This window comes from Drosophila mauritiana, chromosome X (genome assembly GCF_004382145.1).
Source record: "Drosophila mauritiana strain mau12 chromosome X, ASM438214v1, whole genome shotgun sequence".
NCBI lineage: Eukaryota > Metazoa > Arthropoda > Insecta > Diptera > Drosophilidae > Drosophila > Drosophila mauritiana.
This window is the reverse complement of record NC_046672.1, coordinates 18279375-18302015: the sequence shown is the minus strand read 5'-3', so window position 1 is coordinate 18302015 and position 22641 is coordinate 18279375. Positions and strand designations below refer to the sequence as shown.

The window sequence follows — 22641 nt, the reverse complement described above, 5'->3', positions numbered from 1 at the left end:
AATGCCTTTTAAAGCCGATCCAGCCCATCAAAATGTTATTTAAGAAGTTGAGGATTTATGCGCAGACCCCTAGAGTAAATTGGATGCCCCCGTGGGAATTTCGCACTTGACCATCCATCCCAGGAAAATGCTTCCACTGTCACTGCCGCTGGGTGGCTCATCAGCTTCGAATCGGTCAGCGAATATTCGAGTGGATATTTTTATTTTTTTTTTGTTTAAATTCCTCGCTTGTCGTCATTGCATCCTCTGCATCCTCGTCCTGGAGTCCTGATGCCCTGATGTCCTTGTTCTTGTTGGCCGTGGCTCTCTGTGCGGTGCTGGCGGTTAGCCGAGTGGCTATAAATGTGACACTAAGTTAATAAATTTATGGCTAAAACACACCCAACTGCTCTTGATGGCTGATGTGCGCGCTGCTGCTAATTTCCCTTCGCCGTCGCCCCACATCCCCATTTCCCAGGCCATTTCCATTTCCATCAGCCTGAATGATGGGGCCACAACAACGATGTGGCGATAGGGCCACACGGAGAGAAATAAATGATGGCTCATTTGGCCGAATGCCGGACACATCAGTAATGCGTTAAAAGGCTCCCACTTTGATAAGTGATATCAGAATGGAATAGTAATAATAAGCTGGTTAGCAGCCACCAATGACGTTTTCCTCCGTGCAAGCCCGTGTGTCTTGTTATCGTTGGCGTATTAATAATATTTTTATTGGCCGCTTATTTGCCTTTCCTACTCTTTGTGTGGGTGTGTGTGTGTGTGGTATTGTGGCCAAACACATTCGCACTCCAGCCTGACCAAGGCCTATTTATACACTGACCAAGAAACCAACATACACCCACTGGCCAAGCGATGCTCCGGTTGACTTTAATGAATGAACTCCTGGTGAGCAGACACTGTGGATACCCAGATAGCAGTTCCAGATCCACAAGTGGCACCTTCCTATTCATCCAATTTCCCATCATCAGGTGTGGCATAAAGTTAACGATCGGCTGCTTTGTTCCAAAGCCATTTGAAGGCTCATTTTTGGAACTTTGGAAAATATGGCGGGTTTATTGCCAGACGATTTCATTGAATATTCATGTGGCAAATGTAATCACAATTTCTGGGTGCCACAGTGGATGGGAAGTGGACTCTTGGCCAACTCTTGAGCCTGCTCCACATTCCCAAACTTTCTGCGACTTTGTCCCTGATTTCAGCAGCGAATTGCTTGGCGGTGCAAAAATCAGTATCGGACTGTCGGGGTGTCCTGGCATTCTGGTAGCATCCTTGTAGCATTCAGTGGGCTAAAGAAAAGCTGACTTAAGCGATGATTTCTGGCGCTGTTTTGATGTTGTCCCAAGGAATGCAGCAATAAAAATGCGCAGATAGCTGGAAATGCTCGACGGGGCGGACATTTCCACTCGAGAGCCCCAAAACTAAGCAGCTAATGGCTTTAGTTACTTAGCTGCTTGGTCCTGGACCGCTTCCGGATTCCCATCTCGTAAGCTGGAGGAGGAGCCGGCAGCTGCACATAAATTTACACACAAAAGTTCATTTTGGTGTTTCCCGTAAATCTCCTCGCAAATCTCTCATTTCGCCAGCGAAGCGTTATGGTTGGCGGAATGGGTCGAATTGGCGCATACCCTGCAAGACATCACGACCTTCACCTGCGAGATTATGGAGCTAAGCTCGCTTGAAGGCATCGCCTAATCTCCTCTTGGAACTCGGGTTTATTGAGCTATGACTACTCGTGTGGCTGCCTTAGCTCAGACTAATCGGTTTATCACTGGATTACTATTTCCCAGTGAATCACCTATAAGCTCTTTAGGTTTAAATTGTCACCGGTATAGCTGGGCTTTAAATTCAATGAAATCTATTGTTTGATAGCAGGACTTACATGTATCTTAATCGAACATTTTCAAGGCCACCAAAGTTTAATTAACCCGAATGGGCTTATCTCTCAAAGAGTCGCATATGGAATTGATGTGGGTTGCCTGCGCGAAAGGATTCCTTGGGCTTGGAGTAACTTTTCGTCCTGCCAAATGGCATACATAATCAGCTGGGGGATGGGGCAGATGGATCCCGGGCAGGGCACCACTTAACGCTGATAAAGAATCAGCTGAACGCGGCAATGTGACGTTAGACATAATTTTTGCTTTATTCTTACTTTATTTTATCTTTATTTTTTTTTGGCAAAGTGGGTGGGGCAATGGGGTTTATGGGGCTCTGTTTCTGTTACGCTTTCTGTTTGTGTTCCAGTTTCTGTTGCTCTTTGCGCTGCCGACTTGCTACTCCTTTCTGGCGTTTCTGGCGCTTCTTGAGCTCGCTGAAAGGTCGTTGACAATGGCAAAGGAAGGCTCGAAAGGGAAATTTATGGCTGGGCATTAAAAGAAATTTAAATGATTCCCCTTGACTCGGTCTTAGCACGTGTGTGCTGCCATTTCCCATTTCCCATTTACCGTTTACCGTTTCCCAACCCCACTCGCATCCACCCAAACCCAATTTCCATATGCCTACTGTCTCTACAAACGCACGGTGAGAAAATCGAGCCTCGCAGGATAATAAAAGCTTTGGTTGGACGAGAATGCCATAAAATCAGTGAGTCAAAGATGCTCAAAAGTATGCAAGAATATTTTTCCAAGCAATATGTTGTACTTTGTCTTAAGACTTTTTCTGTCGGAGTGATAAATAACTTAAATTCTTTTAATGAACAAAAGATGCGGATAGCTCCTTAATCTTTGTCCATCCAAAGGATCTATTACTTAGAATCCTTTCTTAGTGAATATCCTAATTTTTAATATTAGTTGTCAATAAATATTGAAATATGTAAAAAACGTATTGTTGTAGGTATGTACAAATCGTTATTATGTCCAATACAATAGTATTACTGATTTTATTTCCTCAAATATTTAATTTTTTTAAGCTGCCTAAAGTTAGCAGTAAAAAATTTAATTTTAATTGTATCAATATTTTTTAAATTAGGAAAATGATAATAATGTTCTCTTTAAAATCGCATTCTTATTGGAGAAGAAATTCTTTAAATGGCTCGACTTGTAGCCAGTGGCTGATGCGAATAGATACCCTTTTTCTCTCCGTGTAGTCGGTGTTCCCGTGCTTCCATTCCCATTTGGTTTTCGGCAAACAGCGGCGCGTGCTCTGTGTTGCACTTGTTAAGGCTGCCACTGTCCCTGCCCCTCGAGGAATCGTTAAAACTGGAAGCCCCTGCCTCCATTGCCACGTCCTCAACTGCCGTATGGATTTCCTTAATGAAAACGCCAATGAAAAAAAAATACATTGAAACACACACTCGCACACAAAGTTGAATTGGGGGTGCGTGTAAAATGCGTAAATTATTTTCCAGCTTTGTTGTCGTACTTGATATTTGAATGCCTGTTGCTGTTTTCGGCTGCCTGTGTGGCATGTAATTAAAAATGTTGTCACGCTCGGCTCTTAACAACTGAATGGCAGTGGCGTGGGGCAGGATGTTTATTTTTTGTATTTTTTGTTGGCAACTGTGGCAACTCTGGCGGCGACGGCACTTAACATTGCAATGTTTAATGCCGGAGTACGCCCGAGTGATTCGCCCGAAAGTGTGTGGCAAAATAATGGGCTGCCCCAGTGGAAATGCTTTTCCGGAAATCTGTTTTGAAAATATACAATTTCGAAAACAGAGCACTCATAATCATAAATCAGATTAGAGCTCAGGCCCATTTCGATTGGAAGCCACTGGGGCATTTGGATTCACTCATCAATGTGCTGAAGAGTATGTGTTTTTTCAAATAAATCAATCGAACAAAACTTATTTTTTCTGCCAAATATATGCATATAATAATAATAAGAATTTTTTAAAAAAGAGAGTAGATGAATAGGTGTTTTGCGGAATAAATGAACTTGGGATGTGCTATAAATCCTTGCACCCTTGTCAATTACGTGGCAGACTTGAATGTTTTACTTTACGCTCCGCATTCCGCCAGCAAATTACAAAATTCGACATAAAACGGCGGGGATTTGGCGCAAAAAAACAAAAAAACAGAAGCCTGGCCTGGAATTGCAGCTAATGGCCATAACACGGACCATAATCCCCTTATTAGGACGCTGACTTTGTTAATTTGTCGTCGTTCGAGAAACGGCGGCATTTGCATTAAATTTAAAGAATTCGTTGTGCTTTATTAAGAGCAGCAAAATAAACCTTTCTCGTCTTCCCTTTAATTTGTTTTAGCCAGCTTTGCTTTCCTTTTCACGGTTGCTGTATTTTCCTAAATGATGCGTTATGAATTCATATTTTAATGACCAACTTTCGCTCTTTAGCGTGTCGAGTGCTGGCCATCGTGGAGCTAAAACGTCAGGCTAATAGGCCCGAAATTAGCGATGCAATTCAATTAGCTGCTGCCGGCGAAGTGTGTCGCCGAGGGCTTTAAAAGCCATCCCCTCCAACTTCCCAGCTTCCCATTTGGTGGTGCCCGTGCTCCACTTTTTAGGAAGTGACACAGATGCCTTTCATCTGGGTCCCAAAACTGCGACGACTGGCTGTCAATTAGGCTGGCAACTGGCAACTGGCAACCTTGCCACGGTTTCAAGCCTTTTAAAATTGCCCGCCCGCAAATCGACAGCGCCACCCAGCTCCAAGTCAAATGAACTCATTAAACTTAATGAATAACGAGGGCGGGCGACGGGCGGCGGCATAACGTTCAAGAGAAAAAAAAAACATGAAAAACGAACCGGGCCCGGCGGCATTTGATGGGCTTAAACGCGACGTGGCTTGACTTGTCCCGGCTCAAATCTAATCAACCTGCGCCTCCAGCCCATCCCTGCACCGCAAGAAACAAGAAGTTGGTCAGCGTGAATAAAGCCTATTAAATTCTAATTGAAATAAATACTCTGTAGCCAGAAATATTCCAAGAATTTGGCTTTAGCAGCTGATTAATTTACCGCCAGCGAATTCAAATTAGGCGAAACATTTTCACTTCCATTGCGAGTTGAACGGATTTATTTTTGGAATTTGAGCTAGTCACCAAAGAAGCTCGAAAGGTTAATGTCAATTGCCACTAATGTTTGGTTTCAGCAATTATATGAAGCGAAAGCTTAGTTAATTAAATTTATATTGGATAACATGGCGTATACTTAATATGAACACGCTTACTTTGCGCCGAATATTTAGTTGTAGTTTCTTTACTTGGTGGATTTTAGAATTCCCAATATTAATATTATAACTATTGTAAAAGTTTATGAAACGATTTCCTAATATTTTAAATATGCTTTTAAAGCTTCTTATCTTAAGTCGTTCAAAATTTAAAATTTCAACTGATATGAATGCTGAGTTCGCCGAGTCCAATCAAACTCGTTTGTCTAACCGTGCGTATACTTGATATTTTCATTACTTTTCCGTTTTATTAGTATTCAGTCATATTCATAACCACTGGCTTGAATTTATGATAAGTGTTCACTTAGATTTGCGCTTAAAACAGTTGAAATTAACTAAATGCTTGCATTGCACAAGTGAATTCCGTTCGTCCGGCTAACCGGGCGTATACGTGATGTTACAATTTTGTTTTCCGTGTGCCCGCCATCTGCTACTGTTGCTGTTGCCATTGCGAAACCCGAGCGAAGCCTTTTGTCAACCGTTTAGAGCTTCCCTCCGTGACCGCGAAGACCCACTCCCGAATCCTGAACGCCTGAGCAGGTGTAAGATTGGACCACAACTTGGAGGGGAGTGGTGGTAGTGGCTGTGGGGGGCTTTGGAGGCCAAGGAAGCCAGAAAAGTTGGCCGCACGCGCCGTCTGCCTTCGATTGCACGGCCTGCTGAACTTCATCAATAGTCGGGGCACGCATGCTGCGAATGTTAAGGGCAGGGCGCCCCAAAAGGGTTGTTCAATTATGCAGAGCTGCCGTCAGCTATTCTCGAAGTGTTGTGCCGACACCATCATCCATCCAACCAACCAAATATCCAGCCATCCGGAGGATAACTACCCAAATCCAGGGTTAAAGCACAATGCGGCGCCGAGCAATTATTTTCAGCGTGAATTTAATACAGATGCCGCCACTTTTTAATCTCGAAAATTGTTGAAAGCGTTAGAATTAAATTGCAGCAGCCATAATGGGCTTTCACCTGGCGGAAAAGCACCTTTTATCCTTCGGCCCCGAAATGCAAATGCAAATGCGAACTGCTGCTCTCGGCGAAATCTTTTGTGCGGCACTGTGTGTGCCACCGTCTGTGTAAAAAGTATTTGCCCCAACGCATAAACAATGTCTGACTTTGCTCCCATTTTATTCACTCTCTCTCTTGTTATTTTCTCTGTTTTTTATGTGTTTTTGCATTGCCCAACGTAGAGGTTCAAGGATTGGACAAAACCAAGTCAAGGCGAGGTCAAGAGTCACTGGCAGCTCCAGATCCATGTGGCTGCGCTTTGGAGCGCAGTAGCCCGGTGGTGCCATCAAAGTCGGCATGACCACAAAGTCCGTACCTCAGCCTTAGCCTCAACCTCATCGCAAACCTCAATTCCCATTTCTCGTGGAAACCGCAGTGCAACTTTGGCTCCCTCGGCGGGAATATCCTTGCCCTGCAGCTACATCATTGAAACAGACCGCAAAAATCGATACATTTGGGGGCGCAATTAGCAATCAACAGGGGTGGGGATGGTCTTTCCTGAAGCACAAAAACCTGCCCATCCCTTTGATGGGTTCGCTCCAGACCTGAGAGTTGCCGCAATTTCATTTTAGGATGTTTGCACTAATTTGCAATTAGTTAACTTTTCGCAGCACCACTTGCCTTAAATCTTGCCTTTCCTTCTTTCTTTTCGTATTATTGAATTCCTTGGTAGAGGAAAAAAAAATGTTGTCCCTAGTCCCATCAAAATTAATCATACGCACCGTTAAACATTTTGACAGACAACAAAAGTCGCAAGTTGCGAGGGGCGGGCCGCTTCGATTTGATTACGGTTCGAGTGCAAATATAGATTTTTTAACATATATACATACTTATGTATATCGGGTTGGACACTGGCGGTCATATGAATAGCACTGTCTGCCCGTAATTACGACTTTTGGCTGGCATCTAGTCCCTGTTGACCGCAACTGTATGTGGAATAGACCAACTCGTTTGGCTCTACATAATTGTTTAGGTTGAGACGCCACAGGCCATTGACCAAAATCAATGCGCCCCACTCGCCGGTTGCCCGCGTGGCTTGCCAGCAACCAGCCCCTTCCGCCCCTGGCCACTTCTATTCCTGTCTGCTTTCCAGGAACTTCTGTTCTCGAAATGCTCGTCTAACGTTCAAGTCGCTTTGAAATTTTGTTGCTATTGACAATTGCCGGTGGCGAAACGAGGTGCGGGTTGCGGCGTTGCAAATTGCAGCACCGAATGGCAAGTCAATGACCGAGGGCGGCATGCAGGCCCCCAAAGGGGGCGTGGCAGTCAGTGGGCGGGCACACAGACACACTCGACAAAAAAAAGCACTGGCACAGAGAGCTCAGCCAATGCTCTTTGACTGCACACTCAAGTAGAAACTTGTCAATTTCTTCCGACCCGCAGCGCTAAAGCGGCAAACCCATCTCCCCCCTGCCAGTCCATGTGGCCAGCGATCCATGAGCCTCGTCCTCCTTTATCCTCCGCGCCCCAGGTCGTAGTCCACATCCTCGTCCTCGTCCTCCAGCGACTTGAGCTTTTATAGTTGCCTTGTCTTGTTCAAGCGATGGCAGCAAGTAGCAAAATCAAATAAAAGAAACGACGCCCTGGAATCATCGCCAAGATAAGGACGAAGTGTGGATTCCCTAGGAGTGGGTATGTCTATCCAATCCACAAGCCTGTTCAACTTGACGGATTCGGATTGCAAAACTATTTAACGTTTCCAATTTTTTGGGTGCTCTTTTGCAACTATCTTGAGCTCCAGCGATCTGTCTAACTATTTAGATTACTCTTTTAAAACAAATAACAATATATATTTAAATACTTAGTTTACTTACTAGTACTAAGCAACCTAAGGAACTTTACCTACTGCCTAAAAGTGGTCCAGATACCAACATGTTTTATGAAGTTTCGTTTGCCCAACGATCTTCACTCTTTACTCCATCCGCATCCTTAGATACCCTCGACTGCGGATTTCATTAACAGTGCATCCTTCTTGGGCTCCACTGTAGCTCCACTGTAGCTTCATCGTGGCTCCATCGTTGGAATGAACCAGTGGAAGGCGTAAAAAATCGATGTTCGAAACGCTTGAGAAGTTGCAAGTTGTGCCGGTGAACTGGCGAGGCTGATTAGCCAAAGGCTTGCGAAATCAATTTCCGTTTAGAATTTGTCCCCGGCGAGGTTCGTCCTGGAGGAGCGGGAGCAGGAACAGGAGCAGAAGCAAATGGGAATGGGGAGCAATTACTGTGAGTGCCATAAGTAGACGATGCGCCATGAGCGAATCATTGAATCATCCGCCCCCGTCTGACATGCAAAGAAGTGTGCAATTATTTGCACGTCGGTCGAAACTGTTGCTCAACTGATGACAACCCCACCCAGCTCCAGCTCCACTTCCATTCTCCATTGCCATTGCCATGCCCATTCCCGTTCCACTTCCATTTGGACTGTGCCCTGTGAAAATTGGCTTGATTGGCGCTATTAAAATAATTAGGTTTGCCCGAAAGAATCCGATCGGGGTATACTTTCGATTTCCGATTGGTTACGCGCAGCGCACAAATTAAATAATTGCGCAATTATTGGCGGAATCTATCTTGTTATATTTGATATCTGGTATCCAGTATCTGGTATCTGGGCCTCCGCTCCGTTGGCCATTAGAAATGCCATTAATATGGAATCAGCACCACAAACTGCAGGCGGGCCAGCACATGGCTCCTGAATGTGGCAACACGCAGCTCCCGACCAGGACGACCGATTGACCTCACAATCGATTCGGTTAGAGGTTAGGCAGATAGCAAAAGGACGCAACGACCTGGCCAAGGAGTCCTGGAACAAGCCGCATGCTAAGTCCCATCGCACATTGTGTCATGCATAGTAGATATATGTATGTACACATTTTCTTTTTATGGCCATAAGCCGGAGGATAGCAGGATAGCAGGACACCAATACCAGCTGGAGCTGGAGCTCGGTGTGAATTTGCAATGCAGTCACTAAAATAATATGGCTGAATATAAGTTGACTTTCGCCAGTTGCCATAGATATGCAATATTTTCGATTGAGTGATCACTCGAATTTCGTAGGTGCTGTGTGGACACATGTCTACACACAAGGGCTTGGATATTCCAGGGTATTCAACAGCCGTTGGAAGGCGAGGTACCTGTGTGTATCTCTGTGCTTTTGGCTTGGTTAAAGTGAGCGAAAACAATAAACATAAAATGCACAAATACACACGCACCCAATGTTTGCTGGTCGTGTGTGTGTGTGTTGCTGTTTACAAAGTAGCAGCAACTGGCTTATCAATTTCCATGTACCCCAGCAAAAGGCACTCCAGCCAATTCCATTCCATGCCAGCCATGCCATTGTTGCCTTACCTTTTTGTGTGTTTATTTGCCTGCTGGCAGCCATAATCAGTCAATGCCGCATCGCACCAGTTGGCCAAAAGAGCTCCTCCAACTGCTGCCCCCTCGCCGGGATGCGGATGCGGATGCCAATGGGAATGGGGAATGGGAAAGGGAATGGGAATGGGAATGGGGACTGTAAAAAGCCAGATAAAAGTTTTCAAGAGTTGGGAGCTCCGATGTCGCCCCACTGCTAATTTATGGACGCACCCAGCCTAAGACGCATTACAAGGCATTCGCTGAGGAGCGGGCCAGCACATTACTGGGAATGCACTGAGAAAAACTGCTCTGTAATTATACCTTTCAACAGCAATAATTTTAATACAGTTTATATAGCAGTGTATAAAGTTGCAATGCATAACTAAAGCCAAATTTTTTGGCATTAGCTTAAGTTCGCTTATGAAATGAATTTCCGAAGGGATGTCAAAATCCCTACCTTTTCGCGCAGTGTACTGCGCTAATGCCGCATATATCCGCCATTCAATTCGCCGCCACTCGCTGCTCGTTCTACATGACAAATTTTTATGGGCAAATAATTTGGCTTTCTCTCTCGTTGATTTTATGGCCCAGTGGGCGTGCTGGGGGCGTTGGGGCGTGGCCGGCTATCAAAATCATTTGTTTGCTAATTAAATACACTTGCTCGTTGCGTGCTGATGAGCGATTAACTCGCTCGGTTGATGTGTAGCATACTTTTCAGGTGGCGCGAGTGGTGGCATTCGGTCGGTGTACAAAAATAATTGAGTTTCAAATGACGGACGAGCGACAATGGCGAATTTCCCATTTCCTGTTTCCATTTCCCGTCCGGAAGCATTATTTAAAATGCATAAAAACGGTTGACGGTTGATGAACTGAGTGTTAACTGGAACAGGGGATACTATACACTGAGCGGCAAGTTCAAGAACTGTCATGATTAAGCACACAATTTGCAAAATTTGTACATAATAGATTCGGATGGGCTCGATGTTTATTGCTCGTTGAAATAGCTATACATGTCTGGGATATATGCAAAGCGTTTTGGTTTGGCATCAAATGGTATGACCTGGCTTTACTCTGACATAGATAATAAATTAACATAGCCGAGGGGTGCTTCAAAAGTTCGTTGCTCTATTAGGGGAATGTAAGTTATAAGGTTTGATATACATAAGTTCTAAGCAAGTTGCCTAAAAGTGAGTGTTCTTTTTTCATATTGAAAAGAGGCTTTAAGAAGTAGAAAAATATAATGTGTGATTCGGGTGAACCATAAGTTCGCGTTTTCATTCTCATCAGACAACTTTAAGATACATGATGATTATGCCCAAAAGTGATTAGCAAGCTTACAATCCGCCCTCGCAAGCATTTGATTCGCACTTGCTGCGCTCACTAATTGGATGGCAGGCCAGTACGGAGCTGTTACATGGATATGCCAAGGCCAGGAAATATATATCAGATATAATTCATATGTAAATACAGCGTGACAAACACGCAGACAGCTACAGATACAGATACAAATGCAAAGATGGCGAAAAGCTATGGTTTTGAATGGATTGCACTTTAATTAAATCGAATCGTAGAAAGCTGGCTGGGATTTGCATGCTAGATCGATTTTGCTCAATTGTATTTCACGGCTGGTGACTCCACTTTCCTGCCTTCCGGTGGTCAAAACGAGGACTATTGCTCGGCAAACACACACATTTCGTGTGTACACGGTGCGGAGCACTTGAGCCAGGCATTTAATTTGGCGTTGCTTAATTAGGAAAGTTTCGGCAAGACGACGCCGCATCGGTGTTGAACAAAAGCGATAAATAGGCGGCGATGAAAAGGGGGTGGTGGTTGGTGGTGGGCAGGACCTTGAGACACACGCAGCCAAGTGAAGTTGTTGCCTGTCACTTGTTAAACGGCGAAGGAGCGTGGGGGAAATCAGTATTAATTACTCGGACGACTAACATTCGCTGAACCATAAATGGCCATGGTCGTCGAGATTAACTAGCACTAGTTGCTATAAATAAATGTGTTATCCGGCAGAGTAAATAAACAAGGGCCTTTGCCTTTCATTTAAAGTGCGAAACTAACGATTTTCATAGCTTTTCCATCCCAAAGGAACCAGCCAACATCATCATCGTCTTAAAATCAGTACTTATTGGCATAGATTCCTGCGAAGAAGCACCACAAAATGGCTTTCCAATTATAGTTCATCGGTGAGATGTAAAGCCTAGGGTTTATAAATCACCCGGTAGTTGAACCTCTGGGGATTTTCAAGATTAAGGAGGATAAATTAGTAAATGTAATAATACAAAACCCCCGCAGTCTTGCACAACTCTCTCTCTCGCTGTCTCCTAATGACCAAGTAAATCGCTGTGCTGAACAAACCGGAAATGTGATTGATGCAGTGCATCACCAGCTGCCCCTGGTCCCCGGGCAATTCGCCCAGGAAACTTTTGCTCTATTGACTCATCTAATGCGCTGGTGGGTGGTGGGCTGATATGAAAGCAAAAGTTCACTTGTTTAACCCCTCGACTTGTCGACAATGCAACCACAGCCAGAATGTCGAATCCAAGTCCCGAATTGGATTCCAGAGAAGCCGGGGGCGCAGCCACAAGCCGCAACGCTTTGTCTATCAACATTTTAGGCTAATTGACGCATTGGGTATAACCATGTTACCAAAAGGGGCGGCTGGCCATGGCGCGGGCGTGGGCGTGGTCCTTAGTTGCTGGTTGTTGGTATCGTAGCCACATCAAATGCGCCAAGCGATCTGCGAGCAGTCGAGGAAAATGAAATTATTACTTGCCGCATGCGGCACAACTTGACTAATTGACAAATGGATAATGCTAATCCCAGAACGGGCTACACTGGCAGAAAGAAGGACGCTCGACTGCTAATTGAAATCCCACACGGACTGCACAGTGCGACGTATTCGGGCCAGAATGGATAAACAAACGATTCGAATGGAACACACTGCAGCAACTGCAGCAATGCAGCAATGCACCAATGCAGCGCCATGCAATTGGCGTTCCCAAAGGAGCAGTAAGCTGCCCTCCCTGCTCCGCACAGGATTCTCCAAGGAGCTACCCATAATAGACTCCACACTGCCAGACACTGGTGTTTTCCCCACCAAACGGGGCGGGAATGGGTACCGAACTGGGCCGCACATGTGAGTAGCATATAGATAGATAAAGTTGTCCGAGGGCAAGAAACTACTAATGTCTGTGGATGTGGCAGTGGGCACGGGGTGTATCTGCCAAATGGCATGTTCAAACAAAATTAGGCGCGGCAACCTCGGCCTGCTGTTGTTCCTGTTGTTGCCCAACAGCACGGGTGGGTCATCAAACCAAGTCGAGATTGCAACTGCATTGCGAACAGGGTGTTTTGCTTTCCAAAACCCCATTTAAACTGCAATCATGGGTCTTGACTTTACTCGTAAATGGGTTTAAATTCATTGGAATTGCGAATTGATTTTAAGTTAGGTGGTAACTGTATTCTTGAACCTCAGAACTTCCATATCTATCTTCAACTAACATAGAAATCTTAGATACTGCCTCATCATCTAAGCTGTCAATGAAAATTTGTATAAATGGCGAAATATCTTGGCATCGCAAGCGATTTTAATGCGTGGGTCCGCCCCTTTCAGCTTTCCAATTTAAATGCGGTTCTTAAGTATTTCCTCGGAAATTACATTGCGAGTGCAAAAGGAAAAACAAGGACGATGCGCCACAGGCTGATTTTACAGTGGGGCCTCAACAAATGCTACGTATGTCCCCCAAAAACAAAAAAATAAAATAAACGGCCATAAGCTTTGCAACCAACATTTCATTTAAGGCAATTTAATTCGACTGTTTTCATGTTGGATGGTCCCATGCCCCAGGCACCCTGTTTTTGTTCCGTTTCTTTTTCGCAGTAACGAAAATATTTTTCAGCCAAGTGAAGAAAAATTAGCAACAATAAATTGAACGGAAGTTGCTGCTCAAATTGAAAGTGGAGAGGGGAGGGGCGGAAATGGCCAGGGGATTCCCCGGAACAGGAACTGGTAAGCTTCGGCAGGCTGGCAATGCTGGGCACCTTGGGGGCGGCTCAGTCTGGAGTGGGCGTGGCATGTTTGTCTGTGGCTGCCACTGCGGCCATACGGTCAACACACACGCATACATACATACATATGTGTGGCTACGTGCCACACACAACTCTACTCCTTGTTTTCGTGCATGTCCTTTGCCAGCTTTGCCTTGCCTTCTGTCTAGATTGAAATTCCAGACCTGTGCCAAGAAGGGGGCGTGGCACGCCCACAGTGCACAGGGCGAAAAGCGGGGACGACAGGTTGAAAGTCGTGGCTACAAGGAAATTCCATCACAATGATACATAAATTGGAAGCTTCATCCAAAAGTGGGACTCCTGGTTGCAAGCATTTTGCTTGTAAATACTTATACATAAGACCATACCTTGCTCATCTTAGTCCTATAAAACATCATCATAAACTTTCATTTTCGTTCACTTTTCTTTGGACTATTATATGCAAGCTTTTGGAAAGCATCCACTTAAAATCTGGTCCTGATGACATAGAGCCACTTGGGAGGGACATTTATTTTGGCAAAGAAAAGAACATTATTACATTTTTGAACAAAGCTTCAAAATAGCTAGAATTTATGCTTAAGCCAGATTAGCAGAATTGCTGGCTTTTCCCAGAACAAAATGGTAGCCAAGCATGGACAGTTCTAAGTGCCACAAGTCTTATTTGGTAAGAGGTATTAACAACTAAGCCATTGGCTATTGGAATTAATCTGGCTAAAAAAAAAACAGTTTTGCAGGATCTCATCGAAACGAAACCTATTAAAAATAAACAAATATAACTCTCAGATACATTTTAGTGGTGCAAGCTTTGGTTACCGAGTAGAAAGATGCATCCATTTCCCACGTACATATGCCACTGAGAGTAATCCGTAGTCGCTCTTGTTGTTGATTTTTCCACCTGTGAGAGGACGTGTGGTTGCGGGGTAGTTAAGCTGCGACCGCAGGCTGAAGGACGAAATCGGGACAGGCGTTGCATACAGATTTTCAATTTCCATATCGTTTTGCCCGTCCGTACGCTGCTTTTCCATGGCGTTTCCCCTGGCTCTTCCCCTTCCCATCGGCAATTTCCGTTGCAAATGCCGAAACAAAGGAATCGCAAACATAACAACGGAGCGGGAAAACTAAACGTAACTACAACAAACGCAATGACAAGAAACAAAACAATGGACGAACAATGAAACGACGAATGAATGAGTGAATGAATTGAGTGAGCGACTCGCAGGCGGCATGAATGTCACATACCAATTGAAATCTGACAAAGAGCCCAAGGTCTCGATAAGATGCCCCAAAGTTACATTTGTTGGTAGAAGGTGTTGATTTTAGCCAAATTGTTAAGTATACGCATTATATGTATCTCATGTCTGCAGTAGCGCAAAGGTTCTACAACTTCAGATCGTCAAATCACAGACCATCAGACTCCAGTTATGAGATAGATCTACTTAGTTAATTTACTTATGTGTTTTTGTTAGGCGTACAGTTTACCCATAAACAATCAATTAGTTTAGCTATTGATTTCCCCGAAGCTTTCAAATCTTATTGACTGCAATCACTAAAAGATTTCCTACTGTAGATACCGAATATTTTAAAAACCCAGCGCTCCTAATTGATTGAAGAATCCCTTCTTGATTTCCCATTGCAGGTGGTGAGAATGTCGCCAGCTGAGCAACTTCGCTTGGTCGGAGTATCGGATGCCTACCAGTTGGCGGCGAGCAGCGGCGGAGCAGCAGGCGGAGGAGGAGGCGGAGGCGGCGGCGGAGGAGTGGGAGGATATGGTGGCGGTGGATCCGGAGGAGATGCAGGCGGCGGTGGCGAGAAAATGAAGGATGTGCCCGACAAATATGTGACGGCACTCTCGCACTTCCTCGACTGGCATTCCAATGGCACGGTTGACATGGAGCGACTCAGTGGTCCCATCCTGAAGTCCAGCATCAAGTCGGTCTACTGGCTGTTCCTCATCCAGTACGCAGCTCTCGCCCTACTGGGCGTGGTGCTCAATGTGATCATCGTGGTGTACATCATGTACCACCGGCTCTACAAGGATGTGACCCATGCGTTCATCATCAATCTGGCCCTATGCCACTTCGTCCAGTGCGCCCTCGTCCTGCCCGTCTCGCTGATGGTCATGCTCATCCAGAACTGGATCTTTGGCCAGTTTCTATGCTTCTTTCTGCCCATGCTGCAGGTGAGTGAACATCGAAACGTTAGTCATAACATTATATACATTATAAAGTAAGCAACTTACCATTATATTTGATGCTTTTTGAAAAGGCTTTCATTCTACGAACCACTGTATTTGGTGCCTTAAATGTGGCCACGTCTTTCGGGCACTTTCAGCCAAGCCATTGGATTCAGCCCCAGCCAGATTCAGTGGTATCCCATTGCAATCAGAGTTAACTACAGCTCAGAGCTATATTTATCCCATTTGTCTGAGGGCTGAGCGCTGTGTGCTGCTGAGAGGATGGCATCCGGTCGCAGTCGATTGAGCAATGCGTGGGGTGGTGTCCCTTCGCACAACATCCCCCTGCCAGGCCGCAAAATCTTCGGCTGGCTGGGGCTGCTCCACCTCATTATGAAAGCCACCGTGTGATTGACACATGCCCAGGAGGCGGAGGAGGATGGGCCTTAGGTGGAGTCAGAAATCACAAGCAAATAGAATCGTATACTTTCATTCGATTTGATTCGCCTTCGTCTGTCACTTTGTTCCGCTTTTGTGTGGCGAAAACAAATGCGACCAGAAGCGAATAGGACCTGCGTGAGTAGTCCTGGCCAAAGATGGCTATGAGGATGCTTACTTTTGGGGAGACAAGCCGCCTGGCAATTCGATTAGGCCCGAAGTCCGTGGAGCAGACAAATGATTACATTTACAACCTTGACGCTGCAGCAGGAGATTCTATTACGGGGCAAAACGGCCAGGGAATGGGTGTGGGATTGGGATTCGGTGTGGGTGTGGGAAGTCGATAGACGGAACGGGATATGATTCGATTTGATTGCTATCACAAAGGGCGACAAATAGCGGGAGCACACAAACACACATCTATCACTGCATATAGTCGCGTGTGCGTTCACTTGTAGGTGAATTCCTGTTCCTGTTCCTGTTCCAGTTCCTGCTCCTGTTTCTGGTCCTCTTCCTGCCTGCTCCTCCTGCCGATCCGCCAAATGGAATGATTAATGGGTGGCTGGGATCGAGCAGGATGCGCACTGAGCTGCTGCATAACCGACAAGTAGCGTTAAATCTGCTCCTTAAAGTCCTCTAATAAGTATTGTTTTCGATTGCCATAAGTAATGAATAAAGGCGAATAAAACTTAATGTTACCTTTCACTGGAAGCATACTACTATATACCAATAAATATATACTAATTCCTTTTAAAAACAACTAATTGTTTACACGACGGTTTGAATGTGTGCACATTTGCTAGGTGTTGCCAGACTGCAATGCAGCTTTCTTCAGGGCTACCCCTAACAGGGTATTCCAGGTTATGATTTTTAAAAATGCAATCATCTTATCAAGCTGTAGGCTTATAATCGATACAAAAATGTATAACTACTACCTAAAATCAATTTACATTATCTCATTTACCTATCTAATTTCTACAAGTTTAAAATATAAACAGATAAGTTCAGTGTTATAAAAGAAGTTTAAGGCGCGAGTGTGACCATGCTTTCATGGATTTTTGGCCACTCTGATTTGCAGCCATTTTTGGTTTTCTTTCGCCCTATTCTTTCTTCGCCATCTTCTTGTTAGGCACGTGCGCATGCTCGCAGGTTGTTCTAGAAAATAATTTCAGAGTATTAGCTACCGGAATATTGCCAAACTAAAAGAAGCGACTGCAAAAATGGTAAGCAATAAAACTGAAACCCATTGGTTTCTCTTATCTATCGTTGATATTTTACAGTCGCAGAAATTGGGGGTCGCCGACCCAGTGCCCATCTATAGACTAAAAAAACAAACATCAAACCGTAAACAGCGACAGCTTTGTGACATTCCCAAAGTACCGCCTTTTTCCCAGCTTCAGAATGTGGAAATTTCAGCACGGAGCGCCCATGTTGGGGAGGATTCGATAATGAATGGCAGCTTCGAAGATACCAACAAGGAGAACTGCAACGCCCGTTGGCTGCTAAAATGTCCGCAGAAGCGGGCGCATGAAAGTGTCCACAAGTCTAGCTTCATTGGAGGACACCATGATCCCAAGGAGAAGAGCCCGACAAATTTTAATCAGGGTCAAGAGACGGTTGTAGGCTCTCAATATTCCTGGCTGAAACATGACGCAAATCAACAACAGTGGCGTTATAATTTTAATTGCACCATGACTTACACCAAGGAGCCTCTCCTCCCGGAAAACCCACTGGGGTCGATACCCACGACTTGTCAGCATCAGAATGATGGTGACGATAGCCTCAACCAATACGAACCTCTTGACCTTTCGTGTGGTAAAAGGAATTCAGCCCGGGACCAATGCGGCATCGACGGGACCAACACGCATGAGAAGGAGACTCCTAACCGTACATTAATCTTAGATCATCAATACGCCCTTCCAGCCACACAGGAACCAATGGAGGAACTTCCGGCCATAGTCCGTTCTCCGTCTCAAGAACGTTTGCTGGCAATTGAGGCGATTTGCGCGCAGCTGATGAGCAACGATGACACGATTCCTGTGGGAGTCATATGCGACGGCGTCACCTTCAAAGATGTCTTCGAAGTCCTGGGCATTAAGACGGAGCCGCCAGAGGACCCCGAGCCCTCTCCAGAAGATGTCTTCGAAGTCGTGGGCATTAAGACGGAGCCGCCAGAGGACCCTGAGCCTTCTCCAGATTTCGACATGCTGGACAATGAGTCAAAAGGTACTCAGCAGCCTCCAGAAAACACGGCCTTTCAGAATACACCGCCTAGTGTTGGCGGACAGAATAATGAAAGCCATGACATTTACGATCAGCTACACGCCACTTTTCCCCCTGCGGGATACATATTCAGCAGTGAAGAAATGGCAACCATTATGAATGATATAGACACGACCGATGAAATGGATGACCGTATCTTCGACTATCTGAATCAGAAGTGGGGGCCGCCAACGGAGCAGCAAGGCAATGGGATGACGTCCTCAGGAATCGATAATAAATATGCGGTGTCCTTGCATGAGGCATGTCCCTTGCCAACGTTCAAGAAGATAGTCCAGAATGTTATCAAGGATGAGGTCAAGCAAATAATCGAGACCAAGAAGGTGGTCGACGTGGTGGTCAAGAAGAATATCAAGAGGGAGATCAAGGAGGTGGTCAAGGAGAAGATGAAGAAGGAGAACCAGGAGGAGATCGAGGCGGAGATCCAGAAAATGGACGAGGAAATAAGCGAGGAAGAGGAATCTTATGATGAGGCTGAAGAAATTGAAACCGACGACGACAACATTTCAGTCTAAAATAATCAAAAATACTAATAATTATATTTAATGCCTTAAGAATGTATGACTTGGATAACCAAACGAATGGTACAATTGACGGACCTACAGTGAAACCTTGTACACAAGTCCCTTTTGATATCATTGTATATTTTCATTTTTTGTATTTCAAAGCACTTGAATAAATATGATAACTTTTTCCTACACAAACGATTTTTTAAGTATTAATGGAAACATGTATCGTATTTAGATGCGCAATGCTTTGATGTATCTCATGTATCTTTTTAACCACTCTTCCAGGACATACCGCTGCACGTGGCCATGATCTCCCACATCCTGATCGCCTGGGACCGGATGCGCTGGCTGAACGATCCGCTGAAGGGGCGCCTGCCAGGATTCGTCTGCTGCTGCGCCACCTGGCTAACCGGAATGGTGATTGCCCTGCCCTACCCCATCTACACCATCTACGTGGAGCTGGGGGTGAGTATGAGCACGCTCCTCCCGTCGAGCACTTGTTACATTATTAAAAATCAGCGAGCAGGGCTCCTGGTTGCCAGGGCTGATCAAAGCGAAGCGCACTAGACCGGAAAAGCGTCCTGGCATCCTCCGCATGCCATTCCGTGAGGAACATGACCCGCTAGCCGAGCATCAAGTGACAGATTCCCGGGAATCGAGGACTCACCTGACTGGTTGACTGGCTGGTTCTGGGCAGCTTGCCAGGGTATCTGCTGGCCGAAAAATGTGGATACCAATTCGAGTCCGTTAACATCGCCTGTCAACGGACTTCGTGCCTGCATTTTGTTGCCAACAAATTTGGCTACATCGACTTCCAGTGCCGCCCAAGTTCAGCCGCAACAGCAACAAGAGACATAAATATTTATGGCCCATAAAGTGTAGCAACTTTCTGATACACTCCCCCACCATGTCGTTGGTGTGGGTTTGTCTGTGGGTCTGTGGGTGGGGGATCATTGGTTCATTGGTCCATGGGATCCGTGGGCACCACCTTAGCTCCTCTGGGCTGGCACTGTTTCAAATCATCACTGCATATACAAATGTATGTATGTATGGGCATTTCCCCACTTTTCAGACCCTTCAGTTCGCATATTTTGTGATCTGAATTTTCCACAAGTGAGCCAAGGAATGCCACCATCTGAAATCAGGCATCAAAAGTCTTGTTTTCTGATAGTTTTCTATAGCTTTTTCTGATAGCTTCAGGGGACACACTTTAGACTTTGGACTGCAATTGAATTAAGCTGGCAATTTGCCGTAACTTGTGTAATTTAATGTCAATTTGTTGCATTACCTATACTTTATCTATGGGTTCCTGCTGCTTTGGAACTTATGCAATTGAACCAATTGTAAATTATGAAAATACTTGTGATATGGACTAAGAAATTAGACATTACCTTCCTACGACTCATAAAAGCTGAACTGTGCCAGGGATTACCATTATTCTCGTGTGCCATGAATTAATATTATGGTGCTTATTTATTGGTGTGAATCCGTTCCATTAGGCCGATCGTTTCTCCAAATGGTAACTGCCACTAAAGCCACCTTTGGCCTCCTGGATGCGGCACACATTGCCAAGTTGATTGAACCTTTTTCTGGTGGCAATTTGTGTAATTTATTTGGCAATTCACTGACCACAAAACCTGTCACTGCGAGTGCGGCAACAAGTGGCAATCCCCGAGAGAATCATGAATATACCCATGTACTATGCCAGCATATCCTGCTGCAGGCCCAGTCGCCTGTCAATAATTTCATTAATTCAATATTTGCGTATAATTTGATGGCTCCTCTCCAAGGCAACTAGGTCCACTCCCGGGCGAAGTGGGGCGCGGGCTTATTATCTCGAAGGGGGTTGGCCGCCCGATTGTCTGTCTCCGCTGACACGCCCCCCCTGAACGCCGCCCCTGCTCCTTGCGGCAATTTATGAATATTTTAGCATTCTATTAGGGCGACACACACACACACACAGAAACACACAGCAGGTCCTTGTCTGGCCCAAAAATATATAGGTGTATAAACAATTCCATGTGGACTCTGATTGCCAATTCACAATTTGGCAAACGGCGCTGCTCCAGTGGAGGACTTCCTCCACTCCGGAGATCGTTGTTCCTGCGTTTAATAAGAAAAAGTTTGCCATAGTTTGCAGTCCGAAAAATTGGAGCCCCAACCCGTTTGCAGCAGCCAAAAGTCAAACACTAAAGTGAATTGCTCCGCCGTCCAGGTTCAGATGAGTTCAGTTTCGGTTTGGACGCAGTTTTCTGGACAGTTTGCCAGCGATTTTGTGATTTTACGATTTTCCGATTTTCCGATTTTCCTATTTTCGATTCTGCAGGTGGTGCAGGCGGGTAATAAGCGATTTCATAACTGGCCGGCGAAAAGTTTTCGGTTTGTTTTCGTGTTTGGCCTGGAAAAGTGTCAGAAACTTTTCTCCATACCAAGCAAATTGAAATTTTCCATATTTCTACGCATGCCCCTCGATTCTGGTGGCAGGTTCCACCTTGCCACCTCCTGGCAGCGGCTTCCCTTTGTGCGGCTCCAAATTGATTTTTTAAGTTGTCCCCAAGCAAATCGGTGTGGTGGAGAAATACAGAAATACACAAACGCTGGCATCCCTTTACCTTTACCTCCATCAAGTTGCAGGTCCTGTCGCCCAATGTCCTGCAGGAATAGATTTTGCGAGTCTAGTCCACACAGTTGATGTATGCCACCTGACGTCGCGTTTTCTAACCCAATGAGCCGATAACAACTTGATGATTAATCTGCTCATAATTAATATCTATCTTTCAATGAATTCAATGCTATATTAAGCACTTTAAATATGCAAAGTTTGTGGCCTATTTGTTGTGGCGCACTTTTTGTCTGCTGAAAGGGATTAATTTCGAAGGACTTTCAACTATGAAATGCAAATAGCAACTGAAATGGCGGCATGCATTAATGATGTGGCATCAATTTGTAGTACTTAAGCCGATTTAAGGACCTGTTTTATATCCGCCACTATATAAAATAAATACGTGACTTTAAAGCACTGTAAACAGTGTTCAATTTATATGGCGAACGGAAAGTTAAGTGGCCACTTGGATTGCAAACAGAGAATCTCTGGGGACAACGTTTATGGCATGGTTTCGCTGCAGTTTTGGAGTTGTTACACTTTAAGTTTTTGTTTTTCGTAGCGTTGGTAATATTTTCGAACAGCTCTGAGGGGGCGAAAGTTGAGTGGCCAGAAGTTCGGCTGAGTTGAGTCCCCTCCTCTTGAACTAGCTTAAATCGTTGTGTATGCAAAGAACACGCCTTTGTTTCGTCCTTTCGCTCCTATTTGCCCCGCTCTGCGGCTACAGTTTATTTATGTTTACTGTTCAGTTGTTGCTCCTCATCCCCAAATCCCCATTCCCATACCCCATACCCCATACCCCCTACCCATTGCCATTCCCATCCCGTTGCTGCCTCGTTGCGGATATCCGGTTGCCGGCGTTGACTTTGGCACGCGGCGTCTCCTAATCCCCTCCAGCTCTGCGCTGGCCCAACCTCCTGGTGCCCCACTCCGTGTTACCAACAGAACTTGGCCGGATATGCGCCTGCAAAACGAAAACGAAATTACGCCAAAGGGTCCAGGGGAGGGGGCAGAAAAATTCAAGTCACTGCGCAAAAGAAGCGGCTAAAGTAAACATTATCAAGTCTACAAAAGGCAGACGGGCGGGATGGTCGGGATTCGGA

The 22641-nt window shown here is 45.3% G+C and overlaps 1 protein-coding gene across 2 annotated transcripts in view; it reads left to right on the top strand.

Moving 5' to 3' along the window:
• Positions 1 to 22641, top strand: part of LOC117148320 — a 36105-nt gene that overhangs the window by 1806 nt on the left and 11658 nt on the right. Inside the window, exons 2-3 of one of the 2 annotated variants that reach the window (XM_033315652.1) lie at positions 15173 to 15715; positions 19222 to 19401. In XM_033315652.1, coding sequence (XP_033171543.1) covers positions 15182 to 15715; positions 19222 to 19401 — 714 coding nt within the window. In that variant the 5' untranslated portion in view covers positions 15173 to 15181. Of the gene's footprint in view, positions 1 to 15172; positions 15716 to 19221; positions 19402 to 22641 lie in introns of those variants that run through there. The other variant, XM_033315653.1, reaches the window with a different exon arrangement.